The sequence below is a fragment of the Sphaerodactylus townsendi genome, linkage group LG03, assembly GCF_021028975.2.
Source record: "Sphaerodactylus townsendi isolate TG3544 linkage group LG03, MPM_Stown_v2.3, whole genome shotgun sequence".
NCBI classification, from domain to species: Eukaryota; Metazoa; Chordata; class Lepidosauria; order Squamata; family Sphaerodactylidae; genus Sphaerodactylus; species Sphaerodactylus townsendi.
Window position 1 is genome coordinate 62,384,875 of NC_059427.1, and position 25,771 is coordinate 62,410,645.

A 25,771-nucleotide genomic window follows, 5' to 3' on the forward strand; every position below is an offset into this window, starting at 1 on the left:
GTTCTCCATTCATGATCAACAGAATAATTTTCCCACATTCTCAGCTGTCACTAAAAAAACTGAAAAAACAAAACAAAAATAGTGGCCTTAAACTGGTAAGAAAAGACCCAAAATCACCCTTCTATATAGCTAGGAACTTGTCATAAATAATAGGATTGGACTTTCAACATCCTATTAGCATTGAAAATATAATCCGGAGAATCCCAACTTCAATTATATAATGCATAGGACAGGTATCCAAGGGAGAATCCCATGTAAAGCTGCTAAGTAAGAAATCATTAGCAAATGACTTGCACTCAATAGACAGTAGAAATAGCTAATTCGCTATAGCTGCTTTCATATAGAGGCAGCAAAACCTGCCTCTGCCACAGTAGGAACAGCATGTAATATTCCTGTTGTCATATTACTTGCTGCTGTTCCTCCATCCTTACTCTCCAGCTCTTTCCCCCTTCCATATTAAAGGTAAATTTAGTCCCCTGTGCAACCACCAGGTCATTACTGACCCATTGGGTAACATCACAGCACAACATTTACTAGGCAGACTATGGTCATGGGACTGTTTGCCACTGACTTCCCCAGTCATCTACACTTTCCATATCATACCAGCACGAACACTCAGAGGTGGATTCTGCATGGGCCACTGAAGTAGCTGAGGTGTGAGCAGCCCCAAACCCCTGGGGGTCAAAGGGCAGCATGGGTGTGCCTCCCCATCCCTGCAGAGCTCTGCAGAGAGAGAAAGTAAGTATGAGGGGAAACGGAAGCACCGAAAAGCGGTGCCTCCAACCTGATGCCGTTTGCACGGTGCCAGCAGGGAAACAGAATTTCTGCCCCAGTGGGGGGGGGGAGCACAACACTGCCTCATTGTGAAATTGGCAGCCGTGCAAACAGCGCCCCAGGGATGGCATTTTTAATGTCCCTGGCGCGCTGTTTTTGGCCTGTGCGGAATCCACCAGACAGAGGCATTTTTCAGGAACCCCTTGCAGGTTGGAAATGTGTCCTATTTTTTTTTCACTTTCTTTACTGAGTTGGGCTACAATGCTATGGCACAGCAAGGAAGTAGAAGAAAGCCCTTTAAAAGTCTAAAGGGGGAGGTGATGGCACACAACAGTGAGTTGTCACATGCCATTTCAAAAGCAGAACTTAGTACCACCTGCCTTCCTATGGTGACTACAGGTGGAGTGTCCAGGTGGATCCACAAAACAGCTTATGAAGAACTTAATTGTAGGTAGGCAATATTATTAAATACAACAAACTATACCTTTTGAATAATTATAAAATTATTTACAATACCATGCATATAAATTCACGGTGATACAAGAAGCACAGAAAAGTATTCTCTCAACTTCCAGCAGACTTGAACAACTGTAAACATTTCATGGCCAATGATGTAGGTATAGGTTTTTATGGGGGGGTTGGGGGCAAGGCCAAGCCCCTGCCCACCCCTGGGGGTGTGGCCATGCCTCCCCAAGCCACGCCCATGGCCTCAGTGCTTATAAAAAGCAGCTCTCTGAGGCAAGGGATGGCAGACTCCTGTGACCTGCCCCCCCCCCAGCTGGGCTCCCCAGCTGGCAGCAGGCAGTCCCTTCTCTCTCCCCTCCAGGAAGAGGGGTAGCTAGGGAAAATGGAGCCCAGTGCAAAATCTGAGGTTTGCACACACACACCCCACTATGGGCGGCTGCTGTGACACTGGAATCCACCCCCAAAACAGCGTCACTTTCAATGGTGTTTAAAATAAAGAGCCCAAATTCTCCTTTTAAATCCATTTTAAAGGGAGACTCTGGGGTTCCCAGTAAAAATAACATTGAAAGTGATGGTGTTTTGTGGTGGATTCTCCCCCACCCTGAAACACCATCACTTTCAACTTTTGAACTGGGGACCTCAGATTCTCACTTTAAATCCATGCTGAAGGGGGTGGATTTAAAAAGAGAATCTGGGGAAATTTGGGGGGTGCCTGCTAGCTTAACAATGTTAAGCTAGCAGCACCAAACTTTCAGGGTATCTTTAGGAGACTCTCCTGATGATACTACCCAGGTTTGGTGAAGTTTGTTTCAGGGGGTCCAAAGTTATGGACTCTCAAATGTGTAGCCCCATCTCCTATTAGCTTTCATTGGAAACAATGGGGGATGGAGGCACACCCTTTGGGAGTCTGTAACTTTGGACCCCCTGAACCAACCTTCACCAAACCTGGGTGGTATCAGAAGCAGACTATTCTGATGATACCACCTAGGTTTAGTGAAGTTTGATTCAGGAGGTCCAAAGATATGGACCCTCAAAAGGGTAGCCTCATCTACTATTAGCTCCCATTGGAAACAATGGTGGATGGGGGCACCCCTTTTGGGGGTCCATAACTTTGGACCCCCTGAACAAAAATTCACCAAACTTGGCTGGTATCATCAGGAGTGACACCTGATGATAGCCTGAAATTTTGGTGCCGTTAGCCTAAAAATGCGCCCCCTGCAGGCCAAAAACAAAAAAAACACTTTAAAATGCAAAAACCCACAAATGGGGGGTGGAGCTTCGGACATGAAATGGGGGGGTTGAACCCGAGAAACACCCCCCTTACATATGTCCCAGTCATGGCATTCCCCATAGTCAGATAGCCTTGTAGCAAGTTAGCAGAGTCAGTCCATAACTGTGTAAGTAAAAAGATTCTTTCGAAGAATTCATGGCTCTGAAGGTTCTGATGAAGTGCAGTGGTATGCATGAAATCTTTTGAGAAATAGTTGGATTTCATGTTAACAACAGCCTCTTGCTACAGAACAATACAGCTGCTAATCAGATATCCAGTACTGTCTGACTATGGAATGGAATGGAATGCCATGAAATGTTTGCAGTCATAATCTTGTGTATGTTCCCTTTTAATTTGGGGGCTTCCTGTATTCCATGTGGGATAACAGCTCATGTGGAATCACTCTGTGAAAATAATGTTATACTTTCAGTTTTGTATGTTATTCATTGTGCTAAGCCTGATAACTGTGGTTCATTCCCATGCTGATTAGATCTTGGATCATTTAACTGTATTTTATATTCATATTCATGAGACACACCTTGTATCACTTTGAATTGAGCCTTACTTTGTCCCAATTCGTCCCTCCCTCCTCATACACAGTATTTCATGTCAGTTACTCAGTATTTCATGGACAAATATATTGGGATGCCCTGAAGCAGAAACTGAAGGTTCTTAAAGCCAGTGTGGTATAGTGGTTAAGAGCAGGTGGATTCTAATCTGGAGAACTGGGTTTGATTCTCCACTCCTCCACCTGAGTGGCAGAGGTTTATCTGGGGAACCAGATGTGTTTCACACTCCTACTTTCTCACTGGGTGACCTTGGGCTAGTCACAGTTCTTTGGAACTCTCTCAGCCCCACCTACCTCACAAGGTGTCTGTTGTGGGGAGAGGAAGGGAAAGGAGCTTGTAAGCCACCTTGAGTCTCCTTACAGGAGAGAAAGGTGTGATATAAATCCAAACTCTTCTTCTTCTTCTTAAAAGAATTCTAGTAAGTTAAGCACATGGCAGCTCAGAAAGTCAGCTGATCAAAAGGTGAGGTGAGGTGGGCTTATCAAGATCAGACAGGCCTTCGGTCATAACTGCTTACATGTGATTGCTACTGCCAGCAGAGTTCTGTACCAGGGCATTTACTCTAAGCAGGTAATTTAATAATGAAGTAGCCACACTTTCAAATGTTGTATTAGCATACTATCTGTATCCCATTACTTCTTCACTTTAGCCATGGCAGCTGCTAAGCATAGAATGCCTACAAGGGGGAAAACAGCTGAATAAGAAATTGCAAGAGAGATGTTGCTACTATGGTGCCGCAAACAGAAATAGATTTGTCTTTTCAGTCATTTTACACTGTTAGGCACTCAACACTGATAGCAGAAGCAGGTCCTCTGGAAAACTAGAACAATGTGCAGAACTGCTAGCATCTCATCATAAAACATGCCACATTTTGATGTCATCGTTAAACAGGATTAACATCAGGAATTAAAAATAGCATCTATGGAGGAGGAAAAAACTTGATTTGCCCTTAAGAGGCCTCTGTACATTGCTAATACTAAAACAGTTACTTGCACAAGGAAAAGCTATTTTTAATTATTTTAAACACTTGCTGATATTAATCATTTCAAACACTTGCTGAATCAGAGAAGCTTAGAATCTCATTAAATCCCTGTTTAACATTCATATGCCATAAATATTGTTACAAAGACTCTTCTGCTACTTTCCCTCTTTTATTGCAGCATTTAGCCATAACTGGGTAAGTGGAAGTCTGCATGAAAATAAAGTATATTAATGTTTTCTATTCCACTAATGCACAGGATAAGATATCTTTTTCTGCTATCTGGTATTTCACAGTCAAACAAGACATTCCAGACACATGAGAGCAAAAGGCCTGAATAACCCATTCAAACAAAATACAAACAGCTCTGTGCACGACTCATTAAAGTCAACACACTACATCAACCAAAGCACAATGTGTATATTTTTCTTCATACAATGTCTTATGAGAACATGGTTGTACAGCAACATTCATTTGGAAATACACCATTTAATTTTCAGAGTTTAGGACATGTATAGAATGTAACTGAAGGCAAATTTCAACAAGGATTGTCAACAAGGCAAATTTCTAAGGATGGTCAGTTGCAAATACACATCTGGCTTCACTCATGCTTCTGTGCCACTCATGCTATGCAGGATTATTGCCTTTGTCAAAAACAAACTATTAGTAGTCAGTACTTCCTACTAATACATGCCCAGGATACATCAGGAAGCTGCCAGATTTTTTTGTTCATTTTTAAGATACAAGCTAACATGGGTTAAATACAATATTATATTCCATTTGCACAGAAATTGATTAGAAAAGTTCCCTTTTAGGTCAAGAATTGCAAACTCTTTTATGAGATAAAATTTTATTTTGGTAGTATGGATTCTTTATTGTTTTGGGCTACAGACATATTTGTCAACTCTTCCAAGGGCTGTCTTGCATTTAATTGCAAAAAGGAAAGTGATACATACAGAAGCAACATTTTCTTAATTGACTCCCCTATGTCTTTCCCTAGAGTCATCAATCTATTGATGAAAAATGTGTGGTAGGCCTTGGGAAATCTGCAGTCCCCTGAAACAAATACATTTCATCCCCAATACAGCTATTATGTGACGGTGCACATGCATTTTTTCTTATTCTTCCTTCCCATGCTGGTTCCCCTGCCCCTAAAGCTAGAATATTTTGGTCTGAACTGAGCAGCAAGGCACACTGTTCTTTGATCTGCTTCAAATGCACACAATTAAATCAAAGAACAGGTCACCTCTCTCTCAGAATATGTTTGTGCAGAGAGAACTTGCAAACTCAAGAGGTTAATAAAACAATGGGGGGAAAGGGACAAGTTGTTTCTGTAGTTCACTGTTAGCATTCAGGGAGTATATCAAGACCAAGGAATATGAAACAACACAGTACATACTGCACTATGTGACTTTTCTTGGGAAAAACATAAGGGAAAAGGCAGTAAATGCATGATTCCTAGGCACTGAAAACTATGAAAGTTTTTGAAACAACCTTTTTAATTTATGGCTGTAGTTGGTTCCATTTTTCTCCTTTCCAAAAACATCTCAATTTGTACACAGTAGGGAATTTAATAGAAGCCAATAAATGTGTGAGTTATAGTACCCAAGAGCTCCTGGCTGAATTTTACTTCCAGCATGATTTTTCTGAGATGACTATTTGGGTTAGTTCAGAAAGCAGATTCTATCATGGGCAACTGGTCCGTAGCACTAAATGCACAAATGGGAGTAAAGGGGATCAAAAGAAAAAGGTACTGTTGAGTTCAGGAATTTCATGCAATGATTGCTATTTCCTTTGTGCCAATTGAATTAATTCAGTATGCTGTCTAAACCAGTAGAGATCAGCATGAGACTTCCCACCATCGCTGTGTTGCTCCTAGTGAAGCACATTCTTGGTGCAGAAATGCATCACAAACAATTTCCTCTTCCTTTAAACCCAGCAGCAGCTACAGCAGCAATTAACTGTTCATGACTCTCTGCCTCCAATGCAGGATGACCAAAGGGAAGAAGAATTCCCTTTCTTACCAGCAAGTGCTAGAAGACAGCAGTGGATGTAGGGAGAGTCCAGTCAGCTCTGTGTAAGTAAACAGCAGCTGATCTGGCTAGTCATTCTGGTTGATGTGTAAATGAAGAGGTGAAACTGACACAAGGTTTCAAACCCTATCAATTTAACTTCTACATGAATAGACTTTTCCTGACTCATTGCCAAGATGGGAAAAAGCCTTGGGAGTTTGTGCAGCTATTTTTGTCTTGTACTCAAATCTGTGACCTTATGTAATACATGCATCCATTTTCTCCATATGCAGCATGTGCAAAATTTTACACAACCAGCAGCTAACACTTTGTTCCCCAATGGCAATTAAATCAGATAAAACTGAGGACTGGCAATACTTGTCTACACCAGTAGAACACCAGCGTCTGCATTAGAATCAGATGCTACCTTTAACACAGTATCTCGACTTACCAAACTGCTGAGACTGAGAAAATACATGTGAAGCACCGTGAGCCCCAAAGTGCTTTTTAATAATAAACACCAGAAGGTTTCCCAGCAATTTCAGAAATCCAAAGATAAACACAATCCAACAATAAGGAACAGAATACATCCCACCTACCCAAATGGCACCAGAAGTTTGTTTTTGAAAGCATTCACTTTTGAAAATACTACACAGGCAGAGGCAAGTAAGATAATAACTGAATAGGAAGAAACCATTCCAAATCATTACATAAATAAATAAACATTCACATTAGAGAACTTCTGGCTGTCTCATGTAACAAGGGAAGAGACATTTTGTAGTTTCTCCTTCCCTCCATTTCCCTTTTCTTTTCAGGAAAGAAACACAGTTTCCTTAAAGAAACTTCATTGGTGTGTGGTCTTATACTGCCAAAGAAAATATTAACCCATTTATATTTAAAAGGCTTATGAAAAAATTCTCAGTATGCCACATGGGCTTTACTGCTAGGGTGTATGTGCAAGACAGTCAGGGTTCAAAGATGTCATGATATAGTGAAAGTAAAGCACACTGTTCAATTTAGGTAAGCGCAAGATGGTGGTTAATGGCATCTCAACTGGCAGGCACTGAAAGAGAGAGAAATCTTGGGGTTGTAGTGAAATAAAGAAATAGTTCCTTTAAAAAACTGGCTTGGGTTGTGGCTGCAGTAAAATAGGTGAACTCCATTACAGGGATTATCAGGAAAAGCATTTAAAATAAAGCAACCACTATGGTAATGTTCTTGAATATATCTCTGGTGCAGCTTCATTTGGAATACCGTGTACGCTTCTAATTGCTACATTTTTAAAAAGGCATGACACAGCTGGGAAAAGTGCACAAGGGTTTTCATTCCACATTATGAATCTACTTTGAAGAAGACTCGTTATCACTAATGTACACTTATACAGAAATGTGGTCCATCCTAATACTTTTTTAAACAGCAATTTGTTAAGACGGTTATTTCCTCAATGGGAACTTCATTCACACAATTGCCAACTTAATTGTTAGAAACATAATTGAAGCTTTACTTTTAAGTTACATGAGCTAACAAGCAAAAAGCAATTTACCCACTATTGAAGCAGTGATGCTTTATTGCATTTAAACTTAGCTGCCTATATATACTCAACATCCTATCCTCCCTGGCAGGTAGAGCAAATGGTTGTCTCTCTGCAGAAATACATGTCTGCTCTCTGACCTCTTAGGTCGATTTCCCATGGTCAATTTATTATGTGATACTCACATAAAAAATCACGGTTTAAGCAAGGACTCCCCACTGTTTAAGTGTCGAACATGGCTTCATCCCAGTTCTGGCTCGCACTCTCCCCCTTATCACGTGTTTTTTCAGAAAGTGCAACTACATGGAAGTGCAGCTTTTTGAAAAACTCGTGCTGATGCCAGTTCGGTGGGGAGGTTCAGGGGAAAGAGAAGGTTTATTTTTCCCACCATAGGGAGCGATGTGTAGCCTTCCAGTCAATCAGAGCGCAGTAGGTTGTGCGCAAAGCGCACGCAGCTTTTTTTGTTGTTGTTCTGTGCCGGTCAAGGCTATGTAGACATGTGGAAACGCTTATGTGCAAACTGTGTAAACTGCAATTAGCCTTCTGTGCCAACAAAGCTGCGCAGGTAAAGTGTTGGAATGGTGAAGCCGCACATCTACGTAGCTGCGTGCGAAAAACAAGACAAAGGGGGTGTGTCGTTCACGCTCCAAAACAATAGCCAATCAGAAGAAAGTTGCTCAAACGCACAAGTGGGGAAATTCTACCTCTGTGTCTACGAAATGACGTTGCTGGGGCGAAAAAAAAGTTTTTTAAAAAAGTTCCTGCCCCAACATAATACAACAGCCAATCAGGATGAGGAATAACAGACCCGATGAGCAGATTGCATGTTCATGGGGAGTGTTTACATTGCTTGAAACTGCGATAGACATTAAGGTCTCATTAGACACATGCTGCAGTGAGGAGGGAGAAACCATGATGAAAAGGGTGCTGTTTCTTTTGGAACTGGGATGTATCCAGTTTAGTTTTCCAGTGGGGATTCCACCTTAGTGAATTTTATGGCTCTCTTCCCTGGGAAAACAAGTGGCTTTCAGGATCATAGGAACTAAAGAGTTTCAAAACAGTTGGACCCGTTTTCCCTTTTTCAGTTCAGCTGATCTGGCAATGCTGGTGTTTGTTTTTGTAACTTCACTAGCAGGCCCGGCCACGCGTTGCTGTGGCAAATGTCCTTCTCATCACAGTCTGCAACCCACACAGATGTCCATGCAGGTCCAATGATCCCCAGCATAGCCATTTGGGGTGGTCAAATGGAATCCCTCTTTCCCTTTTCAATGCACATCATTATGTGGTGCTGTCTTGTTTTTTTAGTATACGGTAACTCTTTCAATTCCTCAACGGAACTGTCCAAAGTGCGAATCCCTCTGTTCATGAGGCTGGTTGACACGCACAGTCCTGGCTTGGGTAAGGCAGAACTGGGGCAAGGAGGCTATCCCAGTCAGGCAGCAGAGGCAGGGTGGCGAGGCACTCAGATCGAGGCCAGCTCCCTGGGTTCTTAAAGGGCCATGTGCAAAAGAAGCGGAGCCAGTAGTGTCGGTTCACCCCCACCCCGCGGATTTTCTTATAAGGAAAAGGCAAACTCCAGCTCACTTTTAGTAAAAGAGAGCTGTGGCAAATATGGGTGAGGAAGTGGGTAAGTGGTTGTTGGATGTGAGGGAGGGCAGAGTGAGGTGTGTGAGGATGAGCTGGATGTGTATGAGAGTATGTGCGTTGTGCGGTAGCAGTGGGTGAGGCACAGAGAGTGAAAGTTACCTGCGTGTGAGGGGGGGGACCCTACCTGACGTCTCACACGGCAAAGTGTGTATGTGTTTCATTTCCACTCGTATTACTTACCAGTATTACCTATTTACTGTTTTCAATGCTCATTTCTGGCCATCTGCACAAACATTCTACGGGCATACCAAGCCCTCAGACCACAGACATGCTGCACGAACATTCTAAGGGTGACAATTAAACACAAACAGCTTCATGGCCTGGTGTGCCAGGAAAAAGACATTTTACCTGGCTCAGGTATGGACTTTTGGTGATTTGAAGGTCTGATTACCTGCCCAGAACAGGGAGGGACATCCTGTGAAAATTTGGGGGCGATCCGTCCAGCAGCTTCTGAGGGAGACCATCAGGGACAAACACACGTTTAGTTTTTTATATATATAGATAGTTCAGGGGTAGGGAACCTGCGGCTCTCCAGATGTTCAGGAACTACAATTCCCATCAGCCCCTGTCAGCATGGCCAATTGGCCATGCTGGCAGGGGCTGATGGGAATTGTAGTTCCTGAACATCTGGAGAGCCGCAGGTTTCCTACCCCTGAGATAGTTGGACAGCTGAAATGCACTATATGCTAGTCTGCCCTTGAAAACCACCCAGAAAATGCAGCTGGTTCAGAATACATCAGTTTGATTATTTTCTGGAGTTAGCTGATAAGAACGTATTTTTCCAGTCTTAAATCAGCTACACTGGCTGTCGGTCGGTTTGGGGGTTCTATTGAAGGTGCTTTGTGATCTAGAGACTTTTAATGGGGTAACTTTTGTGGGGAGGGTGATCATTTGGGATTTTATTTTATTGGTTTTAAATTGTGATACTTTCAACTGTCATTTGTAAGCCACCATGAGGCACATATTTTAATAGTCAAATAAATAAAAAGAGGATTAATTCTGCTACAGAAATGGAGTAACAGTACGAAAAGAAGACAGGTGTTGTTTGCCACATTCCCAATTAAGGACTCTCAGCTGGTAAGAGAATTGGACAAATCAAGGTTCAGATCTCCTCCATGAAATGTCTTGGGTGTTACACCGGGCCAGGCATTCTACCTCAGCATACCTAACCTCATGAAGTTCTTGTGACAATAAAATTCACTCTAAGATCTTTAGAGGAACAGTGGAATAAAAATGCACCAAATAAATAACTCATACATAAATAAAATCTCATTCAAATGTTTAAAAATACATTGGATCCACAATTATTTACTATTCCCCACTGGAGGTTATGCCACAATTATTTACCATTCCCCACTGGACGTTATGCCCCCACCCCACCCTTTTTGGCCTTCTTCAAATCACCAATAAGCTATCAATTGATTCTTGGTTCTGTCTAGGCTTGGAGATTCAGGTAAAACAAATACCAGATTCAGCCCGAATCTGGGCGAATTCAGGCATATTCGGGCAAGAATCAGCTGACTATGTCCTGCACAAATATGAACGAATCCGAAAGCAAGGTATTCTGCTTTTTCTGTATTTTTTGGTATTTTTCACATTTTGGCCTGCAGAGGTCGTATTGTTAATGCTACTGCCACCAAAATCTCAAGGTATCATCCTGGGGGCCGTGGAGGGTGGATGGGATGGGAGGTGGTGGTGGACGAGAAGGCAGATGAGAACGAGGCAGAGAAAGAAGCTGAAAGGGGGCCATCAGAGAAGAAGGCAGGAGACAGCAAAGCAGAGGAGAAAGCAGAGAAAACAGCTGAAGGGGACAGCAGAGAAGAAGGCAGGAGAGAGCGAAGCAGAGGAGGTGGCAGAGAAAATGGCTGAAAGGGGGCGGCAGAGAAGAAGGCAGGAGAGAGCGAAGCAGAGGAGGTGGCAGAGAAAATGACTGAAGGGGGCGGCAGAGAAGAAGGCAGGAGAGAGCGAAGCAGTAGAGGCGGCAATGAAAATGGCTGAAGGGGACGGCAGAGAAGAAGGCAGGAGAGAGCGAAGAAGAGGAGGCGGCAGAGAAAACCGCTGAAAGGGACAGCAGAGAAGAAGGCAGGAGAGAGCGAAGCAGAGGAAGCGGCAGAGAAAACCGCTGAAAGGGACGGCAGAGAAGAAGGCAGGAGAGAGCGAAGCAGAGGAAGCGGCAGAGAAAACGGCTGAAAGGGGGGCAGCAAAGAAGAGGGCAGGAGAGAGCGAAGCAGAGGAGGCGGCAGAGAAAACGGCTGAAAGGGGGGCGGCAGAGAAGAAGGCAGAAGAGAACGAAGCAGAGGAGGCGGCAGAGAAAACGGCTAAAAGGGGGACGGCAAAGAAGAAGGCAGGAGAGAGCAAAGCAGAGGAGGTAGCAGAGAAAACGGCTGAAAGGGGACAGCAGAGAAGAAGGCAAGAGAGAGCAGAGGAAGCAGCAGAGAAATGGCTGAAATGGGGTGGCACAGAAGAAGGCAGGAGACAGCAAAGCAGAGGAGGTGGCAGAGAAAACGGCTGAAAGGGGGGCAGCAGAGAAGAAGACAGGAGAGAGCAAAGATGGGAGAGGGGGAACGCCACACAAGAATTTCTGGTAAGTGGGACCCTCACTCGCATATAAGTCGAGGGGGGCTTTTTCAGCACAAAAAAAATGCAGAAAAAGTCGACTTATACGTGAGTATATACGGTATTTTGTTTCTCCGCACCTGAACATGAAACCTGCTGGCTGAGTTATCTCTGAACTCTCTCAATGCACCCCCACCCACCGCCCCCAGAAGCAAAGACTGTTGGTTGGCTTACTTTTCAGAACAGGACATTCTCATGCAGTTCAATGGTAACCCAACTTTTTCTCTTCCCCAAAGAACTGTCGCTACTGCACATGGCATGGTAGCTAATTGCAGAAATAAACAGTAAGCAAATCAGTGATTATTAAGAAACTATTTTTACAATAGTTTGTATAAGTCAGTGTATCATTCGTATAAGTCAATGTGATCAAAATTATGTCCAAGTGTGCATTTTCACACAGTCTTACAGGCATAGTTCTTCTCTTACATCAGTTAAGTACCTTAACTGATTATCCATGATCTTGGGCTGAATCATTTCACCTATTACATAGATACAAAAGCCACCACATGAAAGGAAATGAATCTTCACCACTACAACCAGATGGAACTCTACACAGCTAGTGTGTAGCAGCAAACCTGTTCAACATTTCTTTGAAGTAGGCAGCAGGCAAACACACATATTAGGTTCCACCCACCCTTACAGCGACCAGTGGGAGCTGATGGAATTTTGGTGAGAGGTTGACAATTTAAAAAGAAGGAAAGAAACAGAGTCTGGATTTATATGCCACTTTTCTCAACCTTTAGGAGTCTCTGCACAGCTTACATATGCCTTCCCTTCCTCTCCCCACAACAAACACCTTGTGGGGTAGGTGGGCCTAAGACAGTTCTGAGAACTGTGACTCGTTCAAGGTCACCCAGCAGGCTTAATATGTAGGACTGGGGAAACAATGTGTAGGACTGGGGAAACAATGTGTAGGACAGGGGTGAACCGGTGGACATTGTCTACTTGGATTTCCAAAAGGCTTTTGACAAAGTTCCTCACCAGAGACTGTTGAGAAAACTCAGCAATGAAGGAATAAGAGGGGAAGTCCTCCTATGGATTAAAAACTGGTTGAGAAACAGGAAACAAAGAGTGGGTGTAAATGGGAAGTTCTCACAATGGAGAGATGTCGGGAGTGGTGTCCCCCAAGGATCCGTTTTGGGACCAGTGCTCTTTAACCTATTCATAAATGACCTGGAAGTAGGGGTGGGTAGCGTGGTGGCCAAGTTTGCAGATGATACCAAATTATGTAGGGTGGTGAGAACCACAAAGGATTGCGAAGAGCTCCAAGCGGACCTTGATAAATTAGGTGAGTGGGCTCAGAAATGGCAAATCCAGTTCAATGTAGCAAAATGTAAAGTGATGCACATAGGGGCAAAAAATCCAAACTTCACATACACCCTACAGGGGTCAGTGCTATCAGTCACAGACCAGGAAAGGGATTTAGGCGTCTTAGTTGATAGTTCCATGGGAATGTCAACTCAATGCATGGCAGATGTGAAAAAGGCAAACTCTATGCTGGGGATCATTAGAAAAGGAATTGATAATAAAACTGCAAAGATTGTCATGCCCTTATATAAAGCAGTGGTGCGACCGCACTTGGAGTACTGTGTCCAGTTCTGGTCGCCGCATCTCAAAAAGGATATTGAGGAGATAGAAGAAGTGCAGAGAAGGGCAACAAGGATGATTGAGGGACTGGAGCACCTTCCCTATGAGGAGAGGCTGCAGCGTTTGGGACTCTTTAGTTTGGAGAGGAGGCGGCTGAGGGGGGATATGATTGAAGTCTACAAAATGCCCGAGACACTGTAATGTTGTGCTTAAGTCTTAAAGAAAAATTAACTTCTTATTCAATACTGTGGACTTGATGTGTTTTATAGTCTAAGGAAAAAAACACACATACTAAGATCTCAGTCTATGTGAATTTATATTATTATTATTATTATTATTATTATTATTATTATTATTATTATTATTATTATTATTATTATTATTATTATTATTATTATTATTATTATTATTATTGGGTTTATAGACCGCCCTCCCTCGAAGGGCTCAGTAAATATGAGTAAATGGCAGAGGCATGAGACTAAAAGTAGAATTTAAGTCCCAATCCCAAAAACTCTGTGAAGTGCTTGAGTGAGGGTGACTGTTAAAGAGGACTGGCCTCTCTCTGTCTGGTGGTGTCTCTGTGAACGACCGAAGACCTAACATGTGAAAGAGCAAGACGGGTGGTGAATTGAGACTCCCTGGCTATCTATTTCCCTGCACCTGTATGACAAAGATTGTGGAAAGTGGTAGGGCCTCTGAGTGAGTAAGGGAGGGGGGTGTTTCAAAGAAAGTTTGACACATGGGTGATCATGGATGTCAAATAAGCCTGCCAAATACATTTACCACAATGCTTGCCTGCCAAATATATTTACCGCAAAGTCTGAGGCATCCATAATTATTTAAGGCTATTTTGGAATTCCACTAGCATTACCATAACACCCCAAAGATTAATAATACATACAAGATTCAAGGCCCTTACCTCAAATGCAGATTACTTTTGAACTACAAGCTATAACAGACTAACCTGAACCTGAATAGCCTGCTCTGTTAAGCAGGATTATGTTTCTTCATTATTACCTTGTCTGTAAATAATGCAATACAGAATTCTTCTGAAACTGGGCTATGACTGTGTTGTCAAGTGCCATAAGATCACGCAATTGAAGAAAAAAACCTGTAGCAGTGGATTTGCTATACATGGTGTTTGGATATTTCCATGTAGCACTGAACACTATATTCAGTGCACACTATGGTACAATGTAGTGGGAAGATGTTGAACTAGAATCTGAAAGACTTGGGTTCAAATCTTCACTTGACCGTTAAAAGTTTACTGAGTGATCTTAGACCAAGTATTCTCTCTCAACCTGAACTCCCTCACAGCATCATAGTGAGGGTAAAATAGAGAAAAAAGAACCAGATTTGCGACACTGAGCTCCTTACAAAAACACTGGGATATACCGGTAAATACAGTTAAAATTCCTGCTGGTTGAATAATACTATCCCACATCTCACCTGGTGGGGAGGGAGAGCCAGCGAAGATCAAGATGGTGCCCAGAGCAGAGCAATAATTTGGAGCTCTGGCAGTTAAATTAATGTATGATCTAGGAGGCATAGAGGTGTTTATTTTGCTACCTTTCAGGACTTGTTAGTGCTAGTGCTAATGTTCGTTAGCTGACTGAAGTGTGAAGGGAATGGAGATGTGGAAACACGGAGGACTTACAAGCATGCTTCTCCATTTGCCCTTTGTCTGTGCTCGTCTGCTACTGGCCTGCTTTTTCAATCCGGTGAGCAACGTTTCAGCAAGTGATGGGCTCCCTCTGAGCTTCCTCCTGGGTAGCCTGTGTGCAGGGGGTCAGTGGCAGTGGCCCCTCAACAACAACAACGACTGGCTGAAGCACCCGGGCAACGACCGGCTGGGCATGCCTGCATGATGCAGGCCTTCGAGCGAATGCATTTGGGCTCGTGGAGCCAGCAGCAGCAGCAGCCTGCCAGCAGCGAGAATGCTAGGAAGGGGTGTATTTGTTCATTGCTGGAGGTCCCCAGATGGCAGTGGGGGCCAGTGGCAGGGGCTCCCACAGAACGCACAGATGACTCACACTCGACAGCTGAAGCTGGATGTGCCTCGACAAGAACATGGCGGCGGTGCCCCACCCAGATGGAATGCTATTCCCCACTGAGAATCAGGGTTTGCACTGTTACTACTGAAGATGTTGACTGGGGGTGGGGAATTTATGTTAACAGCTATTGGAGAAATTGATGGTGTTAGTTCATTTGTTGTACTTTTAGGTAGCAAGTTTATAGAGTTAGTATTAGGTGCAGTCGGTTTGTATTAGGCTTGATATTACTTTAAGTTAGTGCTAGGCTTGGTCATTACCCTATCAATGCTTTGAACTGCTTAGACTATTAGTACTAGGTTATTTGTTTTGTAGTCTTCACTATAGAAGAGAAAGTCGCCATCTGTGCTTATTTAGACTATTTATTAGGTTATGGTTATTGGATGTTTTTTGTAAATGATGGTATTATTATGCTGTTATGTGATGTTTATTGATATCTTTTGCCAGGTGTACTGTTATGACAATTGTTATCTTGTTGTTTATACTGTCACATTTCATGTTTTTATGCTGTTTATTGATGTTTTATTAGTGATGTTATGTTTATGATATTTTTGCCATGTAAAATGTTATGATTATTGTTATTTGCTGCGTATATTGCTTATGTTTACTGATGTTCTTACTATTTTGTAATGTTATGTCTATTGATGTTTTGTTGATTGACTATGATCCATGATGTTTATTATTTATTTTATTGTTGTTCGCCGCCCTGAGCTCTACGGGGGAGGGCAGGTTATAAGCTGAATAATGAAATGAAATGAAAATCCTTCATGCAGAATAAAATTCATGTGCCGCAAAGCCATTTCTGATGCAGAGGTGATTTTCCCTGTGTTCAAGTTGTTACAGTGAAGTTACAAAATATAAACAATAGGCACTTCAGTTTTAAAAATTTTCAGCATTAATTACATTTCAGTAATGATGCAGTCAGTAGCTTTATCTCGCAAAGAATTTTTTAAAAAAATTCTTTGTCAAAATTATTATTAAACATCCTTCTCTTTTTGCTGCAATTCTGTGTACAGCCAGAGAATAAACACAATAGGACTCATTGTTCTAAGTAAATTTGCATGAATTGTGGATTGGACCACAAGAGGTTTGCATCTATTCAATTCATACTGCATATTATTATTAAAGTTGTTTCTACAGTACTTCAGAAAATCACTAATTACACAAATACTTCTGCAGTATCACAATAAACAAAATCTGTTGATTCACACACATTTTCTTTTTATTAGGCTGCAATCCTAAAAACACTTTCCTGGGAGCAAGGCTGATTAAATAAAATGGGACTTGCTTCTGAGTAGAATTGCTTAGGATCGTGTCTTAAGTCTGACCCTGCTTTCCTAACCACATGTAAGAGGAATGAAATCCAATTATAACTGGGCATATCTTTTTCTATTCATAATTCTTGTTAGAATCCCCAACAGCTTCATTAGCCCACTCCACAAATATATAATATATTATCTGTGATGTCTGGCTCAGGTGTTAATCAACAAACAAAATAAATATTTTAGGACCAGAGTATATACAGGCAGCATTATTATTTGTGTTGGTTTCCTGATTTGTCAACCAGTTTATCAAATGAATAAGAAAGTAACTTTTTAAAAACGATTAAATTGAAAAGCTGAAATAAAATGCTCATAAAAGTTTTTACTTTGACCTTAAATAAAATATAACTTATACTGTATGCCTTGCATTTGAATAGGACACTCCAGATACAGTGTCAAAGCATTTATAGAGAATGGTTCTTGTGAGGTTGCTCTCAAACTACAGCGCAGCATTTCGTATATTTAAAGCAAATTCAGATGCACAGATAGAGGTGACGTGCAAAAATGAAGCCATGATTGCTAGGGAGTAACTTGAATAAGATGAAGACAAGAAAACACTGAACAATAAAATAAGCACAAAGATAATTTAATAGAGTATCTTTGTGGGCTTTTCTCATATGTTCCTCTTACATTAATCCCAATCACGTTAGAATATTTAACAACTTAATAAGAGCAGTACTATTTTTGCATTCTCACTCTACACAAGTTTTCACAACTTTCTGAATTTGCCTCATTCTGCTTCCCCCTCTTTCTTGAAAGAGCTCTTCATAGCTCTCTGGGCAAAAAAATGTCCCATTCTATGAACTTTGCTTTTATGAGGGATCCTAGCATTGAAGTTTATTATCCCAAAAAGCTTACCTTCTGTTGGCGATGTCTTCAAGTGTCTGCAGAGGCCCTCTGTGTCTCCATAGGTCTCTTTAATTTTTACCACTGCTTCTGTTCCTCGAAGTTCCATGAGAGAACGCAGTTCTTCAAGTGTACACCCAAACTCTCCTGCATGGTTAGCCTCATTTCTTTGGTTCTTTGAATAAAAATCGCTGTTTGTCATGTCACCCATTGCTGCCGATGGTATTGCTCAGCTCTGAGCTTTATATACAATTTGAAAATCTGAAAGGGTGGAAACACAAGGTCCAGCCTAGACTGTGAAAGGAATCCACTTTATGCCTCCAGAAATCAAAGCTGAAAAAACAGCTAATGGCTGAAGTGTCTCTGACCACGTAGCAATCTGCAGGATGGCTGCCTTCAGGGTTGCAGGCCAGTTCCAGTCCATTCACTGTTTCCCATTATGTTGCACCCTGGCTGTTGGCATCTACATTGTCATCTTTTCCTTCAGACCTTAAGAAACAAATACAAAGGATGAATTAGAAGACTAAGGTTTAACCATTAATCCCCCATGTTTACAGTCCAGCAGAGCTTTCTTACACGAGTCTTAACACATGAAGTTCTAAGGCCGCTTGGAAAGGGTATTGCAAAGTGCTATTCAAAGCTGGCTCCACAGATTGTCACCCAGCTAGCCGTGTCACCCACAAGGCTCCTTCCAGCTTCAGCAACAACTGCCACAGCCCTTACTTTAATCAAGTCCCAAGAGCACCAGCTAAATGAGATGGCTCATGAATATTAATAAGTAAGTCATCAGTCCAACAGCCTCAGTGTGCCTCTGGTAGGACTGCTCTATCAATCTTTCATCTAACAGGAACACCCCCCACCCCAAATAAAGGCTATAAAAGTAATAAAAAAATCGAATGCTATTACTTATGTTTACAGTCATTGCAGAAACTTTTCCAGTGAAAGAAAAGTGAAAGTTAAAAAAGGAATCTTTCATTTCCATTCTTGAATACATCTAAATAAACTAGATTTTGCAACTCTGCCATCCTATAAAGATAAATGCAAATGTAAGGAAAAAGATAAAAACACCTGAATGCTTTCGGCTAAACAGTGTGTCCTCTGTGTCATACGAATAGGAAAAGTTGCTCTCCTTCAGCACCACCTGTTATCTGACTCACTGGCACACTTGATACCCTCAGTGCAAGAGCAGAATATTCATTGCAAGAAATGTACCTCTGACAGGGTTTTAAGGCGCAACATTGAGACATAAATATAAATGACAAGAGAAAGGGAAAAAACCTTAACATATTTTAAAATTCTCCTTCTCAGACACAGACACTAATGAGCCCTCTATAAATATGCTGAAACCAGGAATTATATTTTCCACTGAGTATTTAACTGAGATTAAGTGGTTCTATTTTGCTTAATGTGAGCTTGAAAAACCTAAAGCCTTCCAAAAGCGAGCTTGGAAAGCCCCAAACTTTTCAAAACATTTTGTTATTTCACATGGTTAACACTGATCTTTTCAAACATTAACATGGACTCATAGGCAATGGATAACAAACCACAATATCAGGGCATCATGGTTTGAGAAAGCATCTAGTGATATGTCACAACCTACTATAACTAATTTATTATTCTTGGCCCAAATAAACACATTTCTGAGGACATTTCTATAGAAAATTCATTGGTTGAACAGAAAACACTTGATTGTGAATGCACTGGCAGGCTACTTTCTTACATTCATGGATACTTTAATGTTATTGTACTGCCAAATGGATTTCATAGAAAAGCAGTTTCTCTTCCCACTTCCCTTCAGCCTGCTATCAGCAAGAGAATATAAAATGCTTTTGGGAAAATGTTTATTATTTTAATGGGTATTTTTGCAAAGTCAAAATGTAGAATTGGACAACTATCTTGGAACAGAAGTTTAAAACATGAGACTAGAATATTCCTGCTGCCACAGACATTAATATTTCATCAAAATTAAATAGATTTTAAAATAGTTGTTGGTAAGGCTGACTAAAAGTTCAAAACAACTTCAGATTTCAGCTTGAATTGTGATGAAACTCAGCTGCAGTGGATTGTGTCTTTAACATTCAAGTTGAAAGGTGACAGGAACCATCCCCACAGATGGTAGAATTCACAATGCTTTAAGGCTATTCTATTATTGGCTTCTACCACAAATGTCCATACCAAACTAAAATATTGCTGCATCATTGCAGCACAGGGAAGAAGCTCACAAGTAATATTTTCCTTTCACCAATAAAGATCTATTGACATATGAAGCTGCCAGTAAGCATTTGGAATTTGAGTGCACTCAAATTCACTTTAAATGCACTCCTGATCTTCCTAAAGCTGCTAATGTCAAATGGTCATATAATGAGTCAAAGTTGCAAGGGCTCATAGAATATTTTTCTACAGAATCTTGATACAAAGAGCATACTCAAGCACAAACACTTGGTTTGATTCACACTTCCATCACTTTGTATGAATAGCTGTTCCATCACTTGTAAATACCACTGTTGTTTTTGTCAGCCAATGATGTTGTTTTCTTACATAAAGCCAAATAATTTGCCTGTTTAATAATTTATTCAACCTTCAATTAAATATTAACCTACAAAAAAGCAGATTGTCTAGTTGCAAAACTACATACCTCTTATTAATGTTTATGCATGAGTTGGAATTCACTTAATGGCAAACCCCAGGGAAACAACTTATCTTGTGTTTTTGGAAGACAGATTGTAAAATACTGAAAGCAATGAGCATGACCAGCATTATCCACTGATAATGCAGCTTTATAATCCCATGGAACAGGATACACAAGTTTCATTCGATCCTGAAATCTCTTTTATGAAAAGACTAGGACCTCTGCCAAGGTGCCTACCAGTTTGCAGTGACTGAAACCAATACTAGACTCTTACTCAGTGATTGGTCCAGTTGATTCCCATAAGAAAGGGAACCTAACACAAAAGACCATAATCTGACAAGGTTACGATATTCTAGAATATAAAGATTTTAAGAAACTGATACATAATTACCCGCATTTGATTCACGAACAAAAGGATCAGAAATCCTTCTGATTGCCTCAGCAACCTTTGAAGTTGGACAAATTACTGAAGCGTCAGAACATCTTTACTTTCAGTTGGCATGGGTAGCCATGTTAAACTGTGGACTGGGAAGAGTAATTTGACTAATTACAATCTTGTTTGGACTGCATGTGTTTTCAGCTTGCTACATTTGAAGGCTAGCATCCAAACAATCCAAGAAAATCAATTTGGTGAAGCAAAGAGAGTTTTATACTTGGTGTTTCTATAATTCTATCATTAAAGATAAAATTATTTTTAAAAAGATAAAATTATAAAACATGTAGAAAAGCAAGACCTGCTGAAAAAGAGTCAGCATGGCTTTTGCAGAGGCAAGTCCTGTCTTACAAACTTACTAGAGTTCTTTGAGGGTGTAAACAGGCAAGTGGGTAAGGGGGAACCAGTGGACATTGTCTACTTGGATTTCCAAAAGGCTTTTGACAAAGTTCCTCACCAGAGACTATTGAGAAAACTCAGCAATGAAGGAATACGAGGGGAAGTCCTCCTATGGATTAAAAACTGGTTGAGGAACAGGAAACATAAGAACATAAGAACTAGCCTGCTGGATCAGACCAGAGTCCATCTAGTCCAGCATTCTGCTACTCGCAGTGGCCCACCAGGTGCCTTTGGGAGCTCACATGCAGGATGTGAAAGCAATGGCCTTCTGCTGCTGCTGCTCCTGATCACCTGGTCAGCTAAGGCATTTGAAATCTGAGATCAAGGAGGATCAACATTGGTAGCCATAGATCAACTTCTCCTCCATAAATCTGTCCAAAGCTCCTTTTTAAGAGCTAAGTATATCCAGGTTAGTGGCCCATCACCACCCTCCTGTGGCAGCATATTCCAAACACCAATCACATCGCTGCGTTGAGAGAAGTGTTTCCCTTTTATTAGTCCTAATTCTTCCCCAGCATTTCCTTCTTGCAATGAATGCCCCCCCTGGTTCCTAGTATTGTGGGAGAAAGAGAGAAAAAATTCCTCTCTGTCCAACATTTTTTCTACCCCATGCATAATTTTATAGGACTTCAATCATATCCCCTCAGACGTCTCTCCTCTCCAAACTAAAAAAAGGAGTCCTGTGCAAAGGCTGCAGCCTCTCCTCATAAGGAAGGTGCTCCAATCCTTCAATCATCCTCGTTGCCCTTCTCTGCACTTTTTCTATCTCTTCGATATCCTTTTTGAGATGTGGCGACCAGAACTGAACACAAGTACTCCAAGTGAGGGCTCGCAATTCACTGCTTTATATAAGGGCATGACAATCCCTTGCAGTTTTATTATCCAACTCCTTTCCTAATTATCCCCAGCATAGAGTTTGCCTTTTTCACAGCTGCCATGCATTGAGTTGACATTCCCATGGAACTATCAACTAAGACGCCCAAAGGGTGGGTGTAAATGGGAAATTCTCACAATGGAGAGATGTAAGGAGTGGTGTCCCCAATTTGGGATCCGCTTTGGGACCAGTGCTCTTTAACCCTATTCATAAAATGACCTGGAAAGCGTAGGAGGCTGGGTAGCGTGGCTGACCAAGTTTGCAGATGATACTACCAAATTATGTAGGGGTGGTCAGAACCGCAAAGGATTGCGAAGAGCTCCAGCGGACCTTGATAAATTAGGTGAGTGGGCTAAGAAATGGCAAATGCAGTTCAATGTAGCAAAATGTAAAGTGATGCACATAGGGGCAAAAAATCCAAACTTCACGTACATGCTACAAGGGTCAGTGCTATCAGTCACAGACCAGGAAAGGGGTTTGGGTATCTTAGTTGATAGTTCCATGGGAATGTCAACTCAATGCATGGCAGATGTGAAAAAGGCAAACTCTATGCTGGGGAAAGGAGTTGATAATAAAACTGCAAAGATTGTCATGCCCTTATATATCAAATCCACATCGAAAATCTCCTCCTCTTGAAGAAGTGTGTTGGATGTAGATGTCCTTCAGCATACCTGGTTATTATCAGCATTTGAAGCTCTGGGGGCAGGTTTCCATCTTAGGCACGGCACTGTGACTGGCCTTGTGGCTTTGGCTGGAAAAAGTTTTAACTTCAACCTATATAGGAGAATTACATCCTACAGATCCTGTTAGACCTCTCTAACACTAGGCCTGATGGGACCTTTAAGAGATGAGTCTGTGGTGAAACGGGCTTGCCTATGGTTTGCAGGCCCTATTTCGCTCTCAGCCCTCTCCCAGAGTTATCAACTTTTCCCTGGAGAGGGCTATCTCATTCCCAGGGTATGCTGCCACCACCTGGCCAGTTTTAGGACTGCCCACTGGGAAAGGCCAGGACCTCCCAGTTTCCTCTTCCACTAGTGTGTCCAAACTGGGGGGAGCATACACAGTACAGAGAACGGTCCACTACCAGTAAAGATTAAACGAAGTTAAGTTTTAATAACAGTAGAACATTTAAGAGAACTTTTCTGGCACGGCACCCAAATACAGCAAGGAACACAAATAAAAGAAAGGCAAACCGCAAGCCCTCTGGCCCTGTCACTATCACATACCCTGCCTACTAGTCGTTGCACAGCAGGGTAGGTCCTCGGCTTAAGCAGGTATTGCCTATGAGGAAGCTCCCATCACTGGGCCTTGCACATGGCCTGCAGGGAAAAAGCCGCTGCCTTCCAGGCAGAGCCTCCCTCTTCCCAGAGCCCAGCAAGACAAGAAGAACCACAGGGTTCTGGCTGGTTTTATCTTTCCACACTTTTTTGGTTCCCCCCTGATGTTGTTACCAGGCTCACTGCAACTTCTGCCCATCTGCTCTATGGAGCCTGGTTGGGGACAAAAGGGGAAGATAGGAAGGGCAGGGGAGGGGAAAGCTATTTCTCCACAGAGTCCTTTAAGAATCAGGTGATCCTTACCCAGATGGTGAGAGGAAGGATTGGGGAAGGACTGCATTGGCAGATGAACATCTAGGAACCAGCCAGCTGTTGGACTGGAATGGCCCTTTAAACCCTCATCCAACACCCAAATGGATGGTGACGGGTAGAGCATGTGGCTCAGTGGTGAAATGGAAAAGTGATCCTTTAAATTCTTGCCTAAAACAACAGACCAAAAAAGGGCTAAAGAAGGAACGGACTGTTTAGTATCAAGATAATTTCTAGGAAGCTGTTTAACCACCTACAGCCCAGGAAGTAACTAGGCTCAGGAGTGAGACTGAGGCTCCCAGGCAAGACAAAAGTAATTAACTAAAACCTCTCAAGGAATGAGATTTCAAGAAGAGGAAAGAAGTGAGATCAAAACTAGCCAGGGCAATGGGACTGATTTAGAAAAAAAAGTGGCTGAAAGCCAGCCTACAAAGAAATGGCAGACATTCTTAATGCAAACAGAACTAAAGTTCAGGGAGGAAAAAAATAGGTAACTGTCCTATATTCTTTGATGCTTAAATTGAAGAAGGGTAAAGCCACTGTCCACCTTCCCACAAGACGCAATGCACATAGAGTAAATCATGAGAGACCACACTGCTTCCTCCCTCACAACTGAACAATCCAGCCCATCAGACATGTATTCAGTATACTTTCCTGAGATTACAATGATCCTCAGTGTGGGAACAAATCTACCATGTGTAAAGTTTGTAGGTGCTGGGACCATATGTAATAAATCTACAAGGTAATGGGCAATGCCAGTACTCTCACTCTTGCTACCTTCTATAGACACTAGCCCTGTACATACATCAGTTTATTAGGAAGGAAATCCTAAAGAGACTGGCTACTAAGTGATATATATCTAATGTACAATGAAAGTATTGCATTATTAGCCATTATTACAACTTTATCAGTCTGTCAGATGGTTGCTTCTTAGCAGTTGCTGAAAAAGGTTTCCAGTCCTCCTTTTCCTGAAGATAACTTTGGCAGTACAAAATGATCGATGTCTGGCTGAGATTTTCAGTAGAGGAAAACTAACAAAAACATTCACCAAGAGTACAAGTCATGTTGAAAGGCCATTTTAAACTTTGTCACAAACTGACCACCGTAGGCTAACAAGTAAAATGAGCTGCATGTAGTGCCTGCAGATGCATGTTTCTAGAAAAATACACAGTGGAGGGGGACTTTGTATCAAAATACATCAGAACTATGTGACACGTGCTTTTAATTACCGTTCTGGATTTAGGAACTGGAAAAAAAGAAATTTCACAATTGCTCACACATAAATTTATCTGAAAGTTGTAATTTAATGATAATACAGTTTTATCTCAGTTAAAATATTGAATGCCTAATTATTTGGCTCTCAAGATCATTTTTAAGTAACACAGTAAATAACTGTGCCTACTAAGTATTGTGGCTGTATGTATTTTTAATTCTTAGGTTACTAAAAAGTCCTAAAAGTGATAATGATAATAAAGAAAATGGGAAATAAAAATGTGAGGAGAGGAGCTAGTGAGGTTAAGAACATAAGATCCTAAAAAGTATCCTGCCGGGTAAAATGTAGCGCACCCAGATGAAAAAGGGGGTGGGAACATGATGAGGCATCATCAGAACAACAGCATGATGTCACTTCTGTGGAAAACTGGAAGTGGTCACACAGCTCTAGGATTCAATGAAAACACTATGATAAAAACAGAGATTCCAGTAAATCCTGAGAAACATGATACGGTACTGAGAGAGATTTTAAAAAATAATATTTATCCCATCATCTAACAGAACACTTGAAGGAAGCAGAGGTTCCAGGCAGGCCTCCCTCATATCTGAAGATAATAGTTAGCCAAATCAAACTAGCGTTCATCTAATCCAGCGGTACTCAACCTGTGGGCCGCGACATCAGTGTTCTCCATCTGTAAAATGGATAAATGTTAGGGTTGGGGGTCACCACAACATGAGGAACTGTATTAAAGGGTCGCGGCATTAGGAAGGTTGAGAACCACTGATCTAGTCGAACATCCTGTCACACACAGTGGCCAACCAGTTACTCTACTGATATTCAGAGGTTTACTGCCTCTGAATATTGAAGTGGAGGGGTCCTTAAGTCACCATGTCTAACAGCAACAGGTAGACCTATCCTCCATGAATCTGTCTAATCCCCTCTTATGGAGCATAAGTGTATCATTCTTT

The 25,771-nt window shown here is 41.7% G+C and overlaps 1 protein-coding gene across 1 annotated transcript in view; it reads right to left on the reverse strand.

The window, feature by feature from the left end:
* Window positions 1-25,771, reverse strand: part of ATP2B2 (ATPase plasma membrane Ca2+ transporting 2) — a 325,928-nt gene that overhangs the window by 206,783 nt on the left and 93,374 nt on the right. Inside the window, exon 2 of the mRNA XM_048487339.1 lies at window positions 17,682-18,158. Coding sequence (XP_048343296.1) covers window positions 17,682-17,880 — 199 coding nt within the window. The 5' untranslated portion in view covers window positions 17,881-18,158. The remainder of the gene's footprint in view (window positions 1-17,681; window positions 18,159-25,771) is intronic.